Raw genomic sequence first — 22,806 nt, forward strand, 5'->3', positions numbered from 1 at the left:
ACAGACCATTTCATCATTAAGATAGCAGAGGCCAGTGGACAATTCGAATAATCGAAGGGCAGTGTCCATCATGCGCTCAAAGGTAGCTGGCACATTGAACAAACCTAATCATTTTTTCTGAGCTGGTATAACCCGTCCGTCTGACTGACTGAATAACTGCGCTCTGCCAGTAACCTGGATGAAGCTGGATGGACGAGAAGTAACTCTACTCTGTAGACAATCAGGTGCATCCTCAATTGTCAGAAGAAAGTAGAAATACCGTTTGGTTATCAGATTAATGTCCTGGGACTTTAAACGACAGATCCCGGTACCATCATTCTTCCTCATGGATACGATAAGGGCCGCCCGAGGGCTAAAACAAGGTTCAATATTGGACTTTGTGCGCATTTCCTCGGCCATTGCTTGGATGACACCTTATTTTGTACCTGACACATATTACATGTGCTGGTGCATGGTCTGTACACCACCGGTACCCACGTGATGGGTCATAGCTGAACTTAACAGATGGCTTTGTCAATTTGTCGCACAAGTCAAACATTTTCAGAAGCGGTGACAAATTGCAACGAAGTTGCCTTGCGTTGGCTGGTGTCAGGTATTACTTATTAACGAGGACCATCGATTGGCGCTGGCTATATTCACCCGGTAACCGTATTTTCCGGCCATAAGCGGGCGGTGTTGTGTCGGCGACGGAAATGGGCACTGAAAATGCAGGCGGCCTTGTGAATACTCCATTCTCAGATCAGATCACATCGGCCGATGATAACAGGGTCAGGTCATTCCTCCAAAACAAAAAAAAACAGTGGTGCCCTGGTCTACCATGGTACGTGTCACATACGCATGCCAGCAACGACCGGCGCATTATCATCAGTACGTTATTTTTGCGTCAAGGCAGGCTTCACTCCTTCCCCCAGTCGGGACCGGAGTCTAGCCTTCGTAATTGAGATATCGACCATCTGTCGCTCACCGCACTACCCAGCACCTCGTCAACATTACCGCAAAGAAGTTTGTGTTTGGACGGCGGCGTAAAAAGCAGACTCTCGGTCGATGCAAGTAACACAGCATTGCCTCCGAAATCTGCATCTTCTATGTTTTCTCATGTAGGACGTACGTAGGTGGTCGGCGGCAAGGTACCATGGGGTTTTAGAGTGCGAGACTGTCAAATCTGAGGCGAGAACGTGCAGCAAAACGGCGGAGGTCCAGAAACGAAGCTTCTGAAGAGCGTTTCACGTAATTAGTAAATATTTTTAGAAAAACGCAGGCAGCCGTACGCAGAAACGTATCGAACGCTGTCTCTCTGCGTCGTTCGCTCGCAATGCGGATGCGTCTTACACTAAGGCGGTTTTGCGTCTAGTACATAGAAGACAAGCAGATTGTTTTTCAGCAAAATAGAGTGCGTACGCGGGGCGGCTTCTCCATCCCGTTGTTTACAACATGGCTGTAAGAACCACGACGACCCTCCACGGTTTCACTATTCTGTGGACAGCCTCTAATTTGCCCCTGTGCTTTTGCATACGTGACCTTTTCGCACGTCGCCCTCTAGCAGCACTGTATCGCCACTACATTGCTGTCTGTCCGGACAATGCTTTGCAGCAAGGCCAGCGAGCGCAGCTGCGTATGTGTTGTAGACGTGTTCGCTTCGCGATAAAATGCGATGTTCGGCTTCTGCGGGTAAACTGTGCTTACATGCTCGGGTTAATCTATTCAAGCGACGCTTTCTCCGTCTACCCCCCCAACGGTTCGGTCGCGACCGAGGGTGTCAACCGAAAGCTCCCGCGAACAAATAAAATAAGTTATTGGCACCGCCAGGACTCCAACCTGTAACAAATAGATAAACAGAGCAAGAGCCCGTTGTTTCACCGATAGAGCTACGAGCCCATGCGGAGACGGGGTAGACAGACGGTGCACTCACCAAGCACATCTGCAGGTTTACCCCTGCGTTCTCGCTGAATGCCACGTGATAGCGTCACGCCACCTCTCGCGTCGCTATGCGCTCCGCCCAGGGTGCATGTAGCGGCCGTGTGTGCGCCTTGCTCATGCGCTTGGAGTTGGGAAAAATTATAGGAAGCTCGCACCAACGCATGGAATCTCACTTCTCCTTCTACTTGAGTTCGTTGAAACCATTTCATTTGAGCGTTATCACTCGGATTCGGTAATAGGTAGTTGCCCCTTCCTGCAGCTGAATATTACGCGCTCACTGCATTGACCCATTGCTCCATCCTTATGTCGCAATCAGTACATTTTCATTTGTCGATGTACCCCTCTCACGCTCCCTGTTATCTTTTGGTTTTAACGCGTAAAATCACGCTACAAAATAAATGGTCATGCTGTGCAGGCTCTAGGTATTTCTCACCAGCAGATGGAGGCATGTCTTTCTCGGTGTTTTGAGCATTGCGGGTTGACAGCGCCTCGGTGGCAACCACTACTGCCATCAAGGAGCTGAGCAGCACTGCAGAATACCTGCAGGAAGTGTAATAAAAGTCGCCAGTGAGGAACGCATTTTGATAAAATTTGTAGCCCTACGTACGTGACTCTTGTTCCGTGACATGCAGCGACGTCAAAATCCACCCCATCAAGTCACAGCAACCTGTAGGTCACGTCAGCGTGTGCTAGTGGTCGTATCACCTCTGAATAGCCTGACTGCTCTAGCTAAGATATTCTTTTTACTGCAAAGCAGTATACGTCTAAGCCCCCCAGTTTTAATACCGGTGTCATCGATTTACTCGACGCGGTTCCGGGGCTCCTCCTCGCCATAGTTGGCACCTCTTTCCCAACTATTTTCCTTCTCGCCTCCACCAATTCCCCCATGTAAAGTTGCGCAGGCGGCAGCTAGCGACGATATGCGGCTATCAGATGATTGCGAAAAATAAACTGAAGCACGGATGGGCGTAACAAAATGCACTGACGATTACTACATATTGTGCGCAGCAGGAACTGCAGTCTTCTCGGTCATGGCGCATTTATACTCCCTCTAAGGAAGTGTTCGCGTGATCAGCGAACGTACGACGGCGTGAGCTCCTCCGCTGCTACCTTGCAGTGCACCACCGCCGCCGGCCAGCATGTTGCAAATCATGTTCGAACCCCCCGCGCAAATTTCCCGTGGTTGGGATTAGCCCCGCACAAGGAAGCAGCGAGCATGTTGTTGCATTTCGTGTTTGAACTTCCCGCGCAAACGTCAAGAAGTTTGGATTAGTGGAGAATGCAAGAGCGTCTGGGGAAAGTGTAGGGGGAGGGCGCTTGTTGGTGGCTACCCATGAAACGTGTTTGAAAGAAAGGCAGTGAGAGAGAGCATGCCGCGTAGCCACACGTGTAGTACTCCACTTCAACCTTCGCTAGAAGCTCCTCTCCGTTTTTTTAAATGCAGAGCATTTCAGTAACTCACGATGTCACCCGCGTTGGCGTCCGTAGTCCGCACGCTCACTGCGCATGGGCGTCGAGTCGAGGCGAAAGCGAACACATCTCTCGCGAGGGGCATTGGATTGGATTCGAACACTCTCTCGCGAGGGGCATTGGACTGGATTCGATTTGATTGGCTTGGATTGGATTGGCTTGGCTTGGATTGGATTTGGGTTGGATTGGATTGGATTGGATTGGATTGGATTAAAGTGGATTGTGTTGGATTGTGTTGCGTCATAGCCGCGGCACGTTGCGTCATAGCCGCGGCAGACGCGCTTGGGCCGGCGCATGTGCAGTACTCTCTCTTCCGCGGTTTCCTCTCCTTCGGGCGCGCTGCGCATATAACCGGTGTGCCGTTCTCCGGCCAAGCAACATCCGCGGTTGGCTCAAACACCTAGAGTCCACGCCGCTTTACAAGTACGCCAACGTCGTCGACTGGGACCGGCTTACGCAGTCCCCTCAACGTATATAAGCGGCGGAGCGCGCGTTCGGAATTCAGTCAAGGGCGTCTTTGCATGGCTTACGCTTGACGTGACGCTTTGCTTGACTCGAGTAGATGCGACGCATTTACTCGAGTTCCCCCCGTGGGAAGATGCGGGCGGCTTTTTTCTTTCGTCGCTGCTGCGCTCGCTCACTCGGTTACGCGAACATAAACAGACGCCGCTTCCCCGAAGCCGAGGTAACGGCTGCCACAAAATGCCCCCTAAAACGACCGAAATCCGCCGTCGCGTCGTGTGTCACTTCTAAGCACGTACACATGACCGGTTGCCAGTTTATGCGTGCGCAGGTTTGTAGTGAAGAATAATGGGAGGGAGAGGGAAGGCGTGCACACGCCGCTATAGGTTTTATGCCCGTACTGATGGATGGTATGTCGGTTTTGCTGGTGCGAGATTTAAACGCGCACGTTAAACGACCCAATGGGACCTGTCCGGAGTCGTTAGTTGCAGGCCGGATTGGGTTTGTGTGTTGGGCTAAGTTCAGATTACCGACGAAAAACCCATATCTTGATCTATGGGCGTAAAAGAAATGCCATGTCACGCAGTTCAGTTAGCTGAGACGTGGATAAAACGTCATTCTTTAAGTCATTGCGACAGTTGCGGCAACAGTCTGAACCCGGCCTTACACAAACAGTAAGATGCTAATGACGCGGGAGAGATACAGGCTGATCCATGTTTATCTGCAAGAACAAAGCTGGATCCGTCAGAGGGTCATGCAGCTAATGGGCTAGGAAATATGCTCCTTCCCAAATTACGACAAATGTGTTTTGTTTCATGCGCTGCGTGGACTGCGTCCAGCTTTGCAGCTTATCCTTCTTCACAGAGTGGAAAGGCACTAATTTTTTGACAATGCCTAATGACCCCTTGATTGTTTCGCGGTCTCTTGAGTTCCGCATTCGGAGACACAGCGGAATTCACAGCTTTATAACCACGATAGTCTGCTTGAAGAAAGGAGGAGGAATACTTTGCATCAAATTGTTTCCTATTTACTCGAAACACACTTTGAAAGAAAACGTAAATTTTTATGGTGTTGAACGCCTCTCCTCAACAGAATTATATTTTCGCTCATCGCTACCGCATGTGTCTACAGCAAGTCTTCAGAAGTTTGAAAGTTTTGCTGATGTACTTTAAATACGTTCACGCTGGTTACAAGACAGCAAGAAGATTTGGTGTTTTTGCTTTCCACTAAATTAACATCTGATCTCCAGGATACACACAGAACTTCAATACACTTGGCTTCACCATTGACATGCGTGTATGTACCATTAGGATACAGTATTAGGAATTTCAAGTGATAATAGCTCACTGCTCGTAAGGACAGTTTTAGACAAAGAGGAAATAACCAACGAAAAAATTAGCAGACCAAATTGCAATTTTACTTAGACAAACATAGATTACTATTGGTTGGCAGCTTATCATCTAATTGCAGAGAATTTTAAAGATATTTACAATAAATCAAAAAGTAAATTGGGCTTCACCACAGAAACAAAGCTAAGCCGTGGGTAATAAGAGAGGGCCTGACAGGCATTTTTAGCACACTAGATGAACCAGTGCCATCGTTCGATTTGGTGGTCAACGTCTCCTGTTCCCAGTATAACATTTTTACGTGCAGCAGAAAGCACACTTTCCTTGAAAAGTTTGCGGCCGCGTTCCCACCCTTTCCCCTATGCTTTTCGGCTCCGCCAACTTACCGCCTGTACTATCGGGATAAATTGAAACACGAACAACGGAGCGCGATGCTTTCAGTACATGCCACTAATCCTTGCGACGTGCCTCGTCTGCGCAGTGCAAACAAAAAGTTATGAGAGTTCGTGACAAACTTTGATATAGCAGCACTATCGTATTTCCATCGTCCGTTGGTTGCACAGGACAAAATAAAAAAGCCGCCCGCATCTTCCCACGGGGGGAACTCGAGTAAATGCGTCGCATCTACTCGAGTCAAGCAAAGCGTCAGGTCAAGCGTAAGCCATGCAAAGACGCCCTTGACTGAATTGCGAACGCGCGTTCCGCCGTTTATATACGTTGAGGGGACTACGTAAGCCGGTCCCAGTCGACGACGTTGGCGTACTTGTAAAGCGGCGTAGACTCCAGGTGTTTGAGCCAACCGCGGATGTTGCTTGGCCGGAGAACGGCACACCGGTTATATGCGCAGCGCGCCCGAAGGAGAGGAAACCGCGGAAGAGAGAGTACTGCACATGCGCCGGCCCAAGCGCGTCTGCCGCGGCTATGACGCAACACAATCCACTTTAATCCAATCCAATCCAATCCAAATCCAATCCAAGCCAAGCCAATCCAATCTAAGCCAATCCAATCGAATCCAATCCAATGCCCCTCGCGAGAGAGTGTTCGAATCCAATCCAATGCCCCTCGCGAGAGATGTGTTCGCTTTCGCCTCGACTCGACGCGCATACGCACTGAGCGTGCGGACTACGGACGCCAACGCGGGTGACATCGTGAGTTACTGAAATGCTCTGCATTTAAAAATAAAGGAATTTAGCTGCGTGCTCCGTTTTCAATCATCTGAGCAACAAAGTTAGGTAACGCTTGCGTGAGCGGGTCCGAACGCGGTGGAAAGACGAACCGAGACGCTCATACGCCGAACGGCGGCGTTTCCGTATCAACGTTGGACACCAACTCCCGCAACGTGTTCGCACTGCGCATACGCGGCCCGTCGCCAGGATGCGCGGCACGTACTGAAAGCCGCGCGCTCCGCGGTTTGTATTTCACTTTATCACGATGTTACGTCATCGATTGTCCACGGCCGCTCGATGGAAACTAGGACCTAGTTTCCATCGAGCGGCCGTGGATTGTCTTATGCGCGTCACGAAGAAAAAAAGTTGCTATTGGATGGCATTTTTCTCTCACTTCCGGCGAAGCGAAGCGTCGTCTGCTCAGCGTCGACGGGCTGCGCGGGCACCTTTGTTTAATGAGCGCTTTCTGCAGTAAGTTTAACGCTGTCGTGTTCGTCCATATTTATCTTTTTTACTCCCTTACCGCGCGTCTCGTTAAGGCGCGCTGGCTAGGCCGACACGACAACGACATGACAGCGACGCCGACGTCCGAGTAGGCAGAACGCCTTGTCGCAGAATGACCACAACGAACACATTGGCGGATCGAAAGTCAGCCCGGTGTTTGGCTCGCTGACCGAAGACGCACACTATTCTTATAGGCCGAATAGTCGTCAGGAATCAATCAAGAAGCGAAAAGGGTGCCCCGACAACATTCTTGCGGCACTGAATGCGGCTCTGTTCTGGTGGTTTCTAGACTAATAAACAGAATAAGGTCCATGAAGTCCATACAACTCAACACTAGCACTAATGGGATCGTACTTGGGCTCACTACGCTTCGGTTGACTTCTTTGGCGGTACTTTGTTTCTCTGAGTCGCAAACTGCATATTTGTATGCGACCAGCAACGCTTCTAGAAAATATTAGCTCAGTTACGTGCAGAAGGTCAGTTATGGAAGGTTTATTGTGTAATAAGGGATCAATATCTACCAAAGTTTTTAGCGTAAAGCATCAAAAAATAGTTTTGGCGAGCACTATTCCCGTAGGGCCAAATTGCAGTCGCAGCCGAAACACTGGTGTTGCTAGAGGTGAAGTACGGTGAGGGCTTCATAGAACATTACTGCGCGACTGTTATTCAAGAAATGTTCAGTTAACCAGCAGGAGCCCTTGAAGTCAGATAGAAAACATTGATATGACAAAAAAAACTGGGTCTCAGTGTATACGCCTCGAGCTTCGCGATCGCTGCGCCGCCTGCCGCCGCTTCTCCGCGGCGTTGACGGGATGTGCGCTGCGTGGCTGATAGGGGCTCGTGCAGCGTTTTGGTTGTGTTTCGCTTCTTTTCGCTTTTCCGCGCCCTAAAAAAACTTGTTATGGTGACGTATATACGCAAAGAGTACGTTTAGGTCACTTAAAAAGAAGCTGCGTCTTCGTAGAGCACGCGATCGCCTGCAAGAGCTACCCGGGTACGCGGTTCTGCGCGCATCGTCGCCGCTCTTGCGGGCGTCGGCGACGGTAGCAGCATATCACCCCTGTCACCTCCAAATACGTCAGGCACAAATGAATTATACTGCCGCCTCGTTTAGACCTGATACTGCAGCGCAGTGAGGGGTTGGCTTCATTTTGCAGCGTGAACAACGAATGCGGCTTCGTTTCAAATATATACGTCGCAGAAAAATATATGTTTCGGGGATGTGATTAGCCAATCCCGGACTTATGCCTTTTAAAAGAATATAAAGAATATATGTTAAGTATATTCCAAGCCTGTACGCCGTTAAATATGTGCCCACACACGCCTTATAGCAAGAACCAAGGCAATCTAATACTAAACCACGGAAAAATACATGCTGTGCAAGTGCGGAAGAAACATAATAACTCTAATGAAGATAAAAAAAAATACAGTGCAGCTTATGACATGTTAAAGGCGTTCGTCGAACCTTAAGCCAGGTAGGGCTCACCAGACCAACTATACGCGAAATGCACTGCTATTTCGCGAGACGTGGGGGGGGGGGGGTAGAGGAGTGGGACGCTGTGTACAAATGCGGAGCGGAATCAAGCAATGAACGTTTTAGTAATCACACACACCAATCTCGCATCCACTGTCGGTTTGTCTTTCGACTTCAACGAACAGCTGATCGTTAGGCGGACGCATCTTTGGAAGTACACAGGGTAGGCAGTTCACACGCGATGAAAGGTGTCGTTGGAAGAGTGTGGCATGTGATAAGGCCCCCTGATTTCAGTTTCGTCTTTATTCTTAAGAAGCATTTAGTCGCGGACGCCGATTATATTCTAAGCTCGTCTGCTCGCTGCTCGCAGAGGATATATGTAGCAGATGAATGTTTGCGGGCGCTCACCTTACGACAAGGCGACTCTTTGTCGTGTGCTGATCCCCGAGTATAATTCTGCATTATCCGTCGTACTTACGTTGAATATTCCCGAAATTAACACACACTGGCTTGTAAATGGTGGTGATAAATATCTGAGGCATATGATTGGCAAATGTAACTGGCGTGCTGTCAGGTATGAGTGTTCCGCTGAATATGTAAGCGCATAAAACGGATTTACATCGTAGTGTATACCCGTAGCATGAACATATGAGGAATCGGTGGTTACGGAGACACTGCTAGTAAATTCAGGGCAGTGTAACTACAATCAGGTCTACGTATACGCCGGTTCCGCGACGCTGGCCTGTGACACACACCTGGCGCTTATACAGACCGAATATACCACATTAAGATCACGTCAGAAACATTTAGACTCTCGTAAACACACCCCATTTGCGAACAGAGTGACTGCTCCACATAACATGGATTTCCAGCGCCCGCAAACGCTAAATCTCAGTCGTGAACATGCCGCAAAAGCAGCGGTGACAGTGGGGAGCGGGACGGAGACTCCCGCGCCTGCTTTCGAAACGGGCCGCTAGGGGGATTTCAGTGGCGCCCCTACAGGCCGCGCTCGAGGCGTATAGGGGTTATTTGCGCGCAGCCTGCAGTTTTGTCGTGGAGCGCAGACTATGTTGCGCCCGTTCAATCAAAGGGGCTGGTTCAAATCCCGGTAGGGTGTAGCTTTTTCTTTTTTAAATGCAGAGCATTTCAGTAACTCACGATGTCACCCGCGTTGGCGTCCGTAGTCCGCACGCTCACTGCGCATGCGCGTCGAGTCGAGGCGAAAGCGAACACATCTCTCGCGAGGGGCATTGGATTGGATTTGAACACTCTCTCGCGAGGGGCATTGGATTGAATTCCATTGGATTGGCTTGGATTGGATTGGCTTGACTTGGATTGGATTTGGATTGGATTGGATTGGAGTAAAGTGGATTGTGTTGGATTGTGTTGCGTCATAGCCGCGGCACGTTGCATCATAGCCGCGGCAGACGCGCTTGGGCCGGCGCATGTGCAGTACTCTCTCTTCCGCGGTTTCCTCTCCTTCGGGCGCGCTGCGCATATAACCGGTGTGCCGTTCTCCGGCCAAGCAACATCCGCGGTTGGCTCAAACACCTAGAGTCCACGCCGCTTTACAAGTACGCCAACGTCGTCGACTGGGACCGGCTTACGCAGTCCCCTCAACGTATATAAGCGGCGGAGCGCGCGTTCGGAATTCAGTCAAAGGCGTCTTTGCATGGCTTACGCTTGACGTGACGCTTTGCTTGACTCGAGTAGATGAGACGCATTTACTCGAGTTCCCCCCGTGGGAAGATGCGGGCGGCTTTTTTCACTGCCTTTTAAATGGCGTGGTATTCCCGAATCCAAAGCAAAACATTTCGGTTCAACTGTGGGACTACCATCCCAACCGTCAATGCATCGTTTAAGCCACCGGCGCGATTAGTTCAGTTTCAAAATCGTGCTTTGTATATATAAAAGGGCAATTGTACTTTCAGAGTACGAAATACATAGCTGCGTATTTTGAAAAAATTGTCATATGGTAAACAGTTCCCTTACATCCCCTTAAACAAGCCCTTACATCCCCTTAAACAAGGGAAATGGCGCGGAGGGGGGGGGGGGGAAGGAGGGGAATTTAGAGTTCCGTTCGGCAACAAAACTCTCCACATATCGAAACTGGCTGCAGTAAGAACGTAAAAACTGAACGAAGAGCCTTTGTATAGGAAAAATGGGCTCTAGGCCATCAGGAGAAAAAGCGAGGGTGGAATAATTGTTTTGTGCAATAATCGCGCAATCGAAGGAAGAGGCAGGCGCCCATGGCCTTAAATGTCGCACTACTTTTTTAGAGGCAGCTCGTAACATCTGTTACCGTGTACTTGTCTATTGTAGTTCATAAACAGAGTTGCGAAAGGGTTTCCCCGAAAGTAAGAGAACGGGGAGGGCGAATAGAATACACGACGCACTCTAAGGTCTCTGTGCCGTACCGTAGCAGCTGTGCCGTTTAGCTGCTTTATGTACGATTATAAATGTTAGAACTGATCTGAATAATGGCGTGTAATGCTACAATATCCTGTATACGCTCGTGCATGGCGTCACCTCCACACGACCAAGCTCGACATTGGCGCGAACGAACGGCCAATTTAGCAATATATAAACCAACGGCGGTTCAGAACGCAACTACGTGCTCACTCCAACAAATTGTTCGTGAATTCTTTAGTCATTCACTAAGATATCACTAAGTCCACTATGTCCAATAAGTCCAATATGTAGCCAGTAATATCCTGGCCCCGAACGCGTGGTGAGAGGGTCGTTCCCTTACCGCCCGATATTTCGGCGTAGTGTGGATGCGTAAGTCCCGCCCCATTTCTTTCATCAGCTTTTCCAGCGTGAGCAGGGTGCAGGATTCATAAGCAGAATGCAAAAAAAACGACCCAAACGAACGCAGGAACTCAACGGCCCTATCCGAGGGCGAAGCTGCGTGCAGAATATCGCAGCAGCAGACAATGCCCTGAACCGGATGTCCTTGCATACGTCACTGAGAAGTGAGGCATTATGGGCAGTCACGCTCGAGCGCGGCGAGCAGGTGAACGGAACGCGGGGAATCGCAAGGAGCAACGTGGTGCGGCGATTGTGATGATTTGATTTGCAATGAATACAGTAATAATCATCGCTTTACAGAACGTTTGACATCAATTAGAACAGGCCTATTGGTGAATTGCATACAGAGGCCAATATTTGTTGTTCTTTAAAAATTATTTTCGCAATCTGGCACAGTGCGTTAAATAGGTATTCCGAATAATAAAAACAGGGCCGTGTTGTGTTGTATACAATAAGTATCACTTCTGGGACCTCTTTCGTTTAAAATGTGTGTTTGAGTTTCAGTTTCAAGTTTGAAGTTAATTTTGACAGAATGGTGTACATGGTGCCGAGGCTAAAGGTCGCCTGATTTAGATTAACAATTCATAAATCTGCCACTTAGACCAAAATTTTATTCGCCTGCGAGCGACACGGCCTTAGCAATACTAGGTAACTCTCCTAACAAAGTCGTAAAAATTGCTCTGACTGATATGTGCTCTTTCCTCAATTTAATATTATTTATTAGTATTTTCATTAACAAGTAAAAACAAGCACGCGTTGCTTTCACAGTCCACATTAACGTTTTATACTATCAAAGCCTTTTTTTTGCATTGAGTAGGCTGCGCCAGTGCCTCTGTCAATATATGCCACCATAAAATATTCCAAGTATTTAGGTTAACCTTTTACGAGACATTTGCTCAGGATACTCACATCTAAAAGCAGTGAAGCGCGTACGGGTAGTCTGGAGTTACAAGAATTTTTCTTTTCTAATTTACATCCAACAGCTCACTAAATAAAATTACAAATCGTTTATGGAACAAGTAGAGAGGTACGGAAGAGCTATTTATAGCGAAGCCTGTCAATAACGACCACACTTCTTAAATAGCATAACGACGAATAGCTGGCACCGTTGGACATGGAACTGAGTTTCAAGGAGACCAAAAAGACGTAACCATGCATCACTGTAAAATGCGTTTTTTTCGAGAAAGAGTTCATCTCCAAGGAAAATTGCAAAATGAATTTTTGGAATATCTTTAGAGATGACGACATAAAACAAAGACGTATTTAAAATGTCTTTCCTGTTTTATAACATATGCATCCAAAGAACTAGCCCTAATATGGGCCTTCTCGTTTTAACTAAGTAACAAAAATATGTGTTACCTATTACGTGGCTAACAAAAAATCCTTGATTGAATAGGCAGGCGCAGATTTGAAATGCTCGCCCACACCTCACTGGTTTTATTGAAAGGTATGTAATATGTTGTTCCGTCATAATGTTGTAGCATTAGGACTTTCATTCCTTTATTAATTAGTCTTTGAGGAGTTTTTTATTAGTAGTTTTTCATGCTGGAAATATTTATTCCTTTACATGTTTTGTACAGGCCCCTATTTTTGTATACGCATTTTTGTACTGTCGTGCTTCAACCCATTGGACGACATTCCCCAGCCCAGCCGGCTCAACATCATCTCTGCTTGAGGGGAGTGGAATATTAGGAATTGCTTTGTATTGTGTGATCTCATTTATATTGATCGCAAATTCAGTATTTGTTTCTTAGCAAAGCTGAAATTTGCTTTGGAATATAAGATGTCACACTTAGTGTGTGCGAATAATATTATTACTAATATTTTCTCCCATCACTTACTTTGATGTGCACGGTGTTCTCGTCATGTTCCTTAGCACCTCAGGGCCATCAATGAGTACCGCAAACCTGCAAGGGAAATGAGCCATTGAGCCAGAGAACACAGATCCCAGAGAACACCAGAGAATTAACCAGAGAACACAGGGCGAGCACTAAATCCCGCTTTCCACATGCGCTGACCAGGACTATATACACATAGTAAGAATCATCGGCCGGCTGAGAATGCCAGCACATTCTAGTGACTGAGTCAGCGGTGTCCCTTACTTCTAATGCAGAATGTAACATCAACTGTCGAACTCGGCGTGTTGTAAACTTACTTTCACCGTGACTTATATTCAATAAATCTTGATGTCGGTTAATAGGTATAATATACTCTTGAAGGTGGGTTGCGCTTGTTATGATAACCGAGGCGAACCCCGGAAAAAAAACGTGCACATTCACAAGAAGACAGCGCAGCTTCACAAGAAGCGCCATCGCCTTGTGAAACTGTACGTTTTTTTCTTGCGTCCGTCCCTGTTATCATAACAAGCGCCAATCACTTTCTAGGGCTTATACGCAAGATGCCCAGGAATTGATTATATATTTTCATCAATACAAATGTGGTCCTGCAGTCTTTCCACGCCTTGCCGCATCCCCAGCCTGCGTTCAATGCCCACGTTCTTGCAGAGCTTCATCAATCAAGCACCCAATATCAAGCGACCGACGCCAATACCTCACCGCACTGCCCATACGTATAAAATTTCCGTATAGCATTCTCGCACTACCAGGTTTGCAGCCGCATTTGATCCTCATACAGCAGTGGATTGCAAGTGCCTCCCTTTGCGTTGCAGCCATTGCATGTATATCCACCTAAACATAGAAAATCAAATCGAAGTGTTCGTTTGAAGACCTTTGCTTCTAGCTCCTCGCACTTAACCCTCCCCTTACGTAATACTCCAGACATGGCGTTCTTAATGGTAATAAATTGGCGTGACGGGAAGTGAACACCCAACACGGCACTGTGTCTGTCTTTTCCCACTGTTTGACCTTCACATTTAATGTTGAATTTACAGTTTAACCTTGGCGGAGTTTAACCGTGACATGTACCAACTCCCTCAAGCTCAAACACGTTTAGAATTCCCACCCTCCATGAACGTTAGCTTCGTGCAATGTAGCAGACCCTTTACCAGGCAACAGGGATATTCCGTAGCAAAGTGTATATAACGTTCTACACGTTACAACAAAACAACCAAACACCACACATGAAACCTAATAACAACCCCTCTTATGAGCACTGAGCAGCCAGACTCACCAGTCCTAACCGTTTTCTTCAGCGATAGTGGATGACCAGACCCACAGCCGCAATAAACTTTCGCGTAAATTATATCTGCGGTCTTAGCCATGATGGTTGTCTGCAAGGTTTTCTGTAATGGTACTAAATTTTCACGCATAGAGCACATCCACTTTTGGGTGTCTTCTCAGGGTTGGCATGTGCAGGCTGATCCTTAATAAATTGGGGTGCCTTTAACAACTCGCAAAGGAGCAGGGAATATTTTTCAAACTTTTCCCTCTCTTATAGCAGGTTAAAGTTCCTCTTCAAAATACAGGCGATGTTAAGGGAATTATTTCCGGATGTTACAATAAGGTTGCTTCCACCCTCGTGTCTAAATTCTTTTTGGTAGAATAGCGACTGTTGACAATAGAGGTTTTCAGCTTTTTATAACAAGCCGTTGAGCAAGGGTGAGGTGAAATAGCGATTCCCTACGTTCTCCACGCATCTCCGTTGCTGCCACTGCTAAGCAAGTGCGTTAACTCCCTGCTTTTGTGCGCCTTGCTAGAAACTCCTAAATGTCACAAGATATTCCCTCCAGACCACACAGGAACCATTCCTGAAATAGCAGGCCCAGCTTATACCTGCCTTTCAATGTACCAATAGATCATTCAACAGCCTTGTTCCCCTTCTTTCTCCTCCACGCCACTTCTTTCTAATTTTTGTAATAATATGGTGAACAAGATCTGGGCAAGCGCCTACTGAAGTGTCAGTCATTCGTGCAATCTTCTTATCGTCGCTATAAATTGACCCAATTAGTTTAAATATTTCAATTTTTTAACCGGTTGCGGCTGAAAGGCGAAATAGATGTGTGTGCGCAGCTTCGAGCAATTATCCCGGTACCTATACGTCCGAATCCGGACGCATATGCTCTGTGCGGGAAGATCCACCAACCGTCGAAATGATTACCAAATTGTCGCTGGAGAATGGTCTTTTCAAACTGGTGTTGCAGTCTGTCTGACCCTTCAAGAGTACATCACATGCCTCAAACTGCCGGATGTTTGTGTGAACAGTGAAAAAATTAGTGAACTTCTGTGAACCCGGTATGACAGCGAGCCTTTGCATGAAGAGTGAACTTTGTGTGAACGGTGAGGATTTTCTGAACTGACCTTTTTCCTTCGTATCTACCCCTTTCTTGTCACCTTGCTCTGCCCAGGGCATCTCGCCTCCTTATCTTGATAGGTATTTTCTCTCACTCTCTCTCTCTCACTGCGGTATGTCTCCTAAGCTAATTATCTTTTATTTAAATTGCGAGTGTACTCGTGTTGTGTACTTTTGTATACATTATAGAAGACAGAAAAAGGTACAAATAACTCAACAGGCATACATACATACATACAGACATACATACATACATACATACATACATACATACATACATACATACGTACTTACAGGCCACAGTTTTGATGACAGTAAGTTGTATATACTTCCGGGAATCTTTAAGTCTCTTAGGGACAGGAAATACCGAGAATCTTATTAATTCCCAAATTTAACTCCATGGAATCTGCTGGAATTAATGCGTCTAAGGGTAACTTGGAATCCTTGCGATATTCACCGGGAATACAGCATTAGGCATTGTCTTGTATATACCTTATCTAAAGACTACCACCCCTCCCTCTGTTCTTCACCTGCTCACCTAATTCCTTTTGTTTTCATTCCTTAGCTTCCAGTTTAGTACGCGCCCGCATCCCTCCAACCTTTCCTTTTGGAATTCCATTTTATTTCTTTATTTCTTGTGTTTTTGCTCCGCTTTGTCTTGTGCCCCACACGTCACAGTAACTTTATCTTTTCGTTTTTGAGTTTCAGGACAGGCCTGTTCCAGGAATGGGGCCGTGGGCGACACGTGTTATTTCAGTTCTCGGGTTATTGCTTTTTCTTTTGTGTGCGAGTTTTTGTGGTTCCCCTGCCTGTTTTTATTTTCCTTTTTCTCGTTTTTTTTTCTTTTTTTCTTGACCTAGTTATTCCCCCCTTCTCTACCTTCTCAGTTGACCTGAGGCTGGCAGATAATTTCTGACAAGAACCCCACTCTCCCCGCCTCTTCTGCTTCCAGCAGTTCTGAGAACCTTTCGGTTTTCAGTGCGGTGGGTCAACAAACACCCCCTCATACATTCTCTCCAAAAAATTCCCGGAATATCAACACCCGGCTTACTTCTCTGCGAACTACTTCGCGGTAAAACTATACAGCCTAATTTCCCCCTCAATATCTCCCCCGACATACTCCCAAACCATTCCGCTTTATAATTCCACTTCCTTGTTTCCTTCTCTCCTCTCGCCTGGGCACCTACCCCTATATAAAGCCTGCCAGCCAGGCGAGAGGTTGCCCTGATGAAGGCAAGTCTCTTTGCTGAAACGTTGGCAACAATCGTGCTTCTACCTTGTTCGAAGTTTTCTTTTCTTGTGTTCTCTACCATCAAAAAGTTTTACTGCTCCATACGTACATACATACATACATACATACATACATACATACATACATACATACATACATACATACTTACATACATACATACATACATACATACATACATACATACATACATACATGCATACATGCATACATACATACATACTTATATACATGCATACATAAATGTATACATACATACATACATTCATACATACATACATGCATACATGCATACATACATACATAAATAAATGTATACATACATTCATACATACCTACCCACAGTAGACCGGCGATAATTTAAACTTGAAGGGACCACAGAATTTTTTTGAATTACCACAAGTCTCATTTAACAGCGTTCCTATATATATCAGTCGGGGCAACATGCCAACTTGAGATGTAATGAAACGTTCACATGTTTCCTAATACACTATTTACACGCAACACTGAAGCACTACTCACGCTTTTATAAAAAATCACGAATGGCTTTGTCTTTGCATGAGAGTTCCAAACATTTTTTTCTATGCCAACAACAGCAGACAATTGATTTCTAGAGTTTGTCCACTGGTAAAGGACTCGCGGTTCCTAGCATTAAGGTGAAAGGTTGCGAATGTAAAGCTAGAAGCGGCAAACATACGATATATTTTCCAGGTAGGGACCCCCGAAAAGTACGAAATAATTGAATTTACGCAATGAAGCGGATTCAATAAAGCGGCTTTGAAATACATCAAAGCATTGCGGGCCAACCAAAATTTTTACTGTGTTTGAGTTAACCTAAATTTAATTATCCGAGTTTTGAATTATTTTCAAGTATGTATGTTAGGGTGGGCATCTGTGCGTGCGGGTGCGTGCGCGCGTGTTTGCGTGCGTGTGTGCTTGTGTGGAGAAAAGCAGAGAAGATGAAGAGGATAGCCTTATCTGACTGGGAATGAGGGGCTCATAGAATGAATGCATAAATGTGAACCGAATAGTCATTTTAATGAATTCAACTTCATTCCTCGCCACAGATTTAAAATAGCTAACTAATTTATTGCTCATCAAAGACGGAGCATAGGTTGCACAGAAGAGCGTCTGCTCGGGAGACCGTAAGACAAAAATTAAAAAGTAACCACGACCAAACGAAATGATTAAAACGAAGGCGTTTCGGCTCGAGCACGGTGTCTTGTTCACAAAAAAATAAGAAGGCGTAAGTGAAGAGGTTATGTTATCTTCCAGATGGGATTTAATCAACGTGCATACACGCGTGGGAAGTTATCGTCTTTGCGATTAAATGTGAGCTCCGTGGTTCTGATAGTCACAAATCTAAGATAAAGCCGGAAGCCCAGTTCCTATCTTTTTACAGCTGAGGTAGGTAATATTTGAGTTGTGCCTTGGAGGGTTGTCACAAAACTATCATCACCGTAGAAGTGAAACGGGTGAAAATTAGATGTCAAGAAGTGTGAGGGAAGTGGCCGAGGATGCAAGGCGCTCGCGAGAAGGTGTTGTGATTGCGCGTCTTATAAACATAAGCGGTTAGAGAGGCCCCGGGAATGGAACCCGGGATCTTCACGCTATGAAACCGGTAATATAACGACTGCGCCACCCGCAAGTCTTCAGGGTGGCAGGTTAGCAATGGCGGGAAACAAAAGCGTGTGCAGCGAACTTGAAAGTAAAGAGAACGGTTTTGTTGGCAGATGGTTCGCAACACCGACCAGTAAAAAAGGACAGATCCTAATTTTTGTATTAAAGCCAAACGAGCTAATTTGCAAGCCAAAAAGAATAAACCACATAAAATAAATTTCGGTGCCTATAGTGGGCAAAAGCTTTTCCATATCGTCTTTGCCGGCCGCCTCGTTACGAGACACAAACAAAATGCGCCCGTGTGTGTGCGAGGGTAGAAAGAAATATTTAAATTAAAAAAAACGATAACCTTACTCTCCAATTTGACAACCTTACCTTCCAATTCAGACCCAGCAGAAAAGAATAAAAGAACGGTGATGCATGAAACAAAAAAAAAACGAAGCAGATAAAAGAACGCTTCCTCTCGTCGGGATCCAACCTGGGGGTTTGCGCTAACGGGTGCAAGTGAACAACGTGTCAACGTGTAAACTGTGAATGTGTGACTGTGTGAAGGTGTATGCGTGAACGTGTAGAATCGCAAAATCAGTGATGTCCAGCATTGGATCACGTGAGGCAAATTAAAATCCCGCCATCTCCACGAAGTGAGTGATGATGAGAGGGGCGAAGCTAAAATGCTTATTGGTAAACCCGTGAAACATTCGCCGACATATCAAATAAAACTCGACACGTTGTTATAGGGGTTCTTGAAGGCGCGCACCATCTGAATGAGTCTAGGACATAAGGCTAGTTCGTAGCCATTCTCACGTCCCGGTTTGTAGCGCAGAGGGAAGAGCGCCACGTACTTTTCGTCACGGTCAGAGTGTCGGGGAATCGAAACCGGGCGCCGCCGCGTCAAGACCACCACTCCTCGCTTGAAAAGCTTACTTCCCACTGCTCCGTTGACAAGCCCGTCGATGACGTTGATGTTTGCGGTGATCATGTAGTGCTTGTTTGGGACGATGAGAATCTCTATGGGTAAGTTGGCAAATTCGGTGTGTGGCAATTTTGCACCTTGGCCGTCGCCTTCTGCAGAGCGTCTTGCGTCGCGTACCCCCGGCACATGTCTTGAGCTCGCAGACGACGAACGACAACCTCTTCTTCTTCTTCTCCTCCTTGTTGCGTAGCAACGAACGGGTTGACCATTTTGACCTCTTCGTCCAATCTTTGGTTGGCCGATCCCTAGGGGCATCCTGCCTCTCATTATCAGCGGTATGTACACGGCGCAACGAAGAACGAGACAGGGCCCGAGCAACACGAGCTTCGCCCCTAAAACACGTCATGCTACTAGTGCTTGTAAAGACGTCGAGACTGCAGCCAACCTAATAAAAACTTGAGGAGGTAAACTAACACGAAATTTTTCCTGATGCGCGGGGTACCAAAACGAGACTTCGAGATTTTCCTGTTTGTCTGCTGCAGTGCTAATAAAGGCAATGAATAAATGGCGAACAAACCCGCTGGGAAGTTATTTTTATGCTTAAAATTCAGGCGGGCTGGAATGTGGCCAAGGCGGCTCGAAGTAAACGGGGCATGCCTCTGAAGGTGCACGCTTCGCTACGGGCACGCTGTAATATATGACACGGGTGAAGGGTTGCCCCAGCAATAAGCGAGCTGCGCCTATCCAATAAACTATGGTTCGCGTCAGCGTGAAATCCCCTTTGTGTGGACTACGCCCAGCAAAACGAACAACGATTTGAAGCTGCTGTTACGAAAAATTCTACATCTTTGCTGAGGAAGCTTGGATTTTTATGGCGCAAGAATTCTACAACTTTACCCGTATAAACAGGCCATGAAGACAAACTACAGCATGGTTCATTCTAAACGAACCATACTTTGGCTCAACCAAAGTTCATACTTCATTCAACCAGCGAAAGACGCTTTAAGCACTAAAATACCTGAATTTTTGAAAAACTTTGATTTCCCGCTTTATGATGTGAAACACAAAAAAGTGACGTAATATGTCCCGGTTCGAAAACACAGTAATCTTTTTGGTAATTGCACGTTACCATTGGACGAGTGTCTAAAGTGCCCTGGAGGATCTTGTGTGTTGATTTTGCCTCAGGTCTCCGGACACGAATCGCACTTATAAATTTCCGGGACGCCATGAAGAAATCGCACGAAAGTTCCTGGGCAGTTGCAACTACTCCATCAGTTGTTTTATAACTGAGACTATTTTTTAGACGTCAGGAAAAAAGTGGGTGTAAATATTTGGCCCAACTAGATCATTTTGAGAAACCTAACTTGACTTTTCTTTTTTACCGCTTGTATTATCTGTGTTCACAATTGTGCTTGGTGGAGAAGTCACAATATTTTTAGACTCGAGAATTTTAAACCATCATTTTCAGCCCTTTTCAGTCATCATAGGAGCAGTACCCTCAAACTGCTAAAAAATCCAGAACGCTTGTGTTAATACGAGTAATTTTAAGTTCTTTCAATACAAAACTAAATAATTTTTTTGTGATCGTACTACGGCTGGAACACTTAAACTTTTTATCCTACTTACACTTCTGCTAACACTTTTCGCGTATTACACATTTATAGAACCTAGAAATGTCATTTTCAGGTGTTTTCTAGTTGAGCGACGTGTTATACAGGTGAAATAATTAAAAACGCTTTTGAAACACATGTTAACGAACCAACGACACCACGTTAAAAAGGACAGGAGAACCTTTCCCAGTTATGGAAGATATCGCGCCGATACCAAATTTGAGGTGTGCTCCAGAAACACATATAATAGGAATCGTCATTGGCCAGAAATTAACAATTGGCACAAACCTGAAGGAGCCGAATTTCCGTTTAGTCCCATGACCACCGCTGGTGAATGTGCGGATTAGCAGGCGGGACAATGTCAAATTTATAATCACTAGGAGGTCTGCGAAGTGTAACCCAATAAGCCAACAGTTTCCCAAGGCCGCGTCAACGAGCTCTGATACCGCCCAGGGCTGCTGGTACCTCCCACGACTGCTGATTTCTGTGGCAAGTAAACGCGGGAAGAGTTCCTTGTTGCGACGAATGGTGCAATAAGGGCTATCTAATTCCCTGCATAGACCAAAGATGAAGGAGCACGTCGTGGAGATTTCCATTAGCTTCTCTGGCGTTTTGTGGACCAGCTCCAAAAAAGTCTACACTGCAGAGTGGTGCTTAGTTGTTAATAGCAGTAAACCAAAATCCTGCGCTGCACACCACTTTTAAAATAATTGCGCCGTCTCCTTCCGTTGAAAGGAAGGACAGGATTTTTTGAAAGTGGAACTTATCAAAGTTAAAGTCAAAGTTTATTTCACTCACAATTACATCGAAGTGAAAAAAGGCACACCGAAGGGGCAAGGAAAAAAAGCTACAAGAAGGGGCTTGACAGGGCGCTTGCCCCCGTCTAGAAATGAACGGCGTGTGCGCTGCGATGCTCTATGTACAGAACACACCGACAAACACATTTTGTCTCTTTGTCAGAGCATTATAAAATAATAAAATGAAAATACGATCACATCAGTTTGGCGGCACGCAGGAGTACATACAGTGCACAGGACTATAATAGACATACTTGGTGTTGCGACAATAACTGGAACACTAAAGATTTTTCCTGAGCGAACTGCCGCTCGGTTCGCGCTTAAACTTCAGACGAAGGTCGCATTTTGTGGTCTATTTTGTTTGACACTGGTAACAACGACGGATCCTATCTGTGTATTGTGAAAATAAAAAAAAAAAACGATTTTCGCCTATGGGAAAATGGCGGCTGATTTGGACGTGCGAGCCGACAACCTGGTTTTCTGATCATCAGCTGGCTCACTCCCAGGTGCATTCTCTGATCGCCTGCTGGACCATTTGGCTCCTTGCTAACGCGAATCCCAAACGTGCGTTTTGTTCTGCATACCCAAGGTGGTTCCGTCGTTCCAACATAAACTTCCGCTGGCCCGCACAGTAAAATCAGCCGCCATTTTCCCATGGGCGAAAATCGTTTTTATTTATTTTGAGAATATACAGGCAAGTACCATCGTTTTCCCCGGTATCAAACAAAATAGACCATAAAATGCGACCTTAGTGGCAAGTTTGTGCGCGAACAGAGCGGCGGTTTGCTCTGGAAGAAATTTTGAAGTGTTCCGATGATCGTCGCAACAACCTGTATTAATGAACTAAAACAGGCAAAGCGAGTACAAAAAAAGTTACGAGCACGTACTTTTACCATACAAGTATGGCGGATTTTGTAACGTGAAGAAATGAAACACATCGCGTCCGCAGGAGTAAGAGTTAATTTTATAATATAAAAAATAGTTTTAAAATGCCTTGATTATGTAACAATAAAATGTCGATTATTTGCCGGTCAAACTTGTTAAGTACCATGGGCAAGATGCTCTTAATTCGTTGGCACCCGTAGTTAGTGCGTGAAAAAGAAACTTGACACGGGGACCGGTGTCGATAAGAATAAAGGCTATGAGTCATTGTCAGAGCAGCTTCAGTTAAAAAATTAGTGCCCTTCCACTCTGTGAAGAAGGATCACCTGCAAAGCTG

At 46.1% G+C, this 22,806-nt stretch overlaps 1 protein-coding gene across 1 annotated transcript in view; it reads right to left on the reverse strand.

Moving 5' to 3' along the window:
• The window catches only part of LOC144167901 (uncharacterized), a 41,439-nt gene extending 20,314 nt beyond the window's left edge, over positions 1-21,125 (reverse strand). Inside the window, exons 1-3 of the mRNA XM_077697038.1 lie at positions 21,079-21,125; positions 12,992-13,057; positions 2,351-2,457 (exon numbers count right to left, since the gene is read on the reverse strand). Coding sequence (XP_077553164.1) covers positions 2,351-2,457; positions 12,992-13,017 — 133 coding nt within the window. The 5' untranslated portion in view covers positions 13,018-13,057; positions 21,079-21,125. The remainder of the gene's footprint in view (positions 1-2,350; positions 2,458-12,991; positions 13,058-21,078) is intronic.
• Positions 21,126-22,806: the final 1,681 nt, after the last annotated feature.

This window comes from Haemaphysalis longicornis, unplaced genomic scaffold, assembly GCF_048455015.1.
Source record: "Haemaphysalis longicornis isolate Haplotype H1 unplaced genomic scaffold, Haemaphysalis longicornis Haplotype H1 scaffold_2, whole genome shotgun sequence".
Classification (NCBI taxonomy): domain Eukaryota; kingdom Metazoa; phylum Arthropoda; class Arachnida; order Ixodida; family Ixodidae; genus Haemaphysalis; species Haemaphysalis longicornis.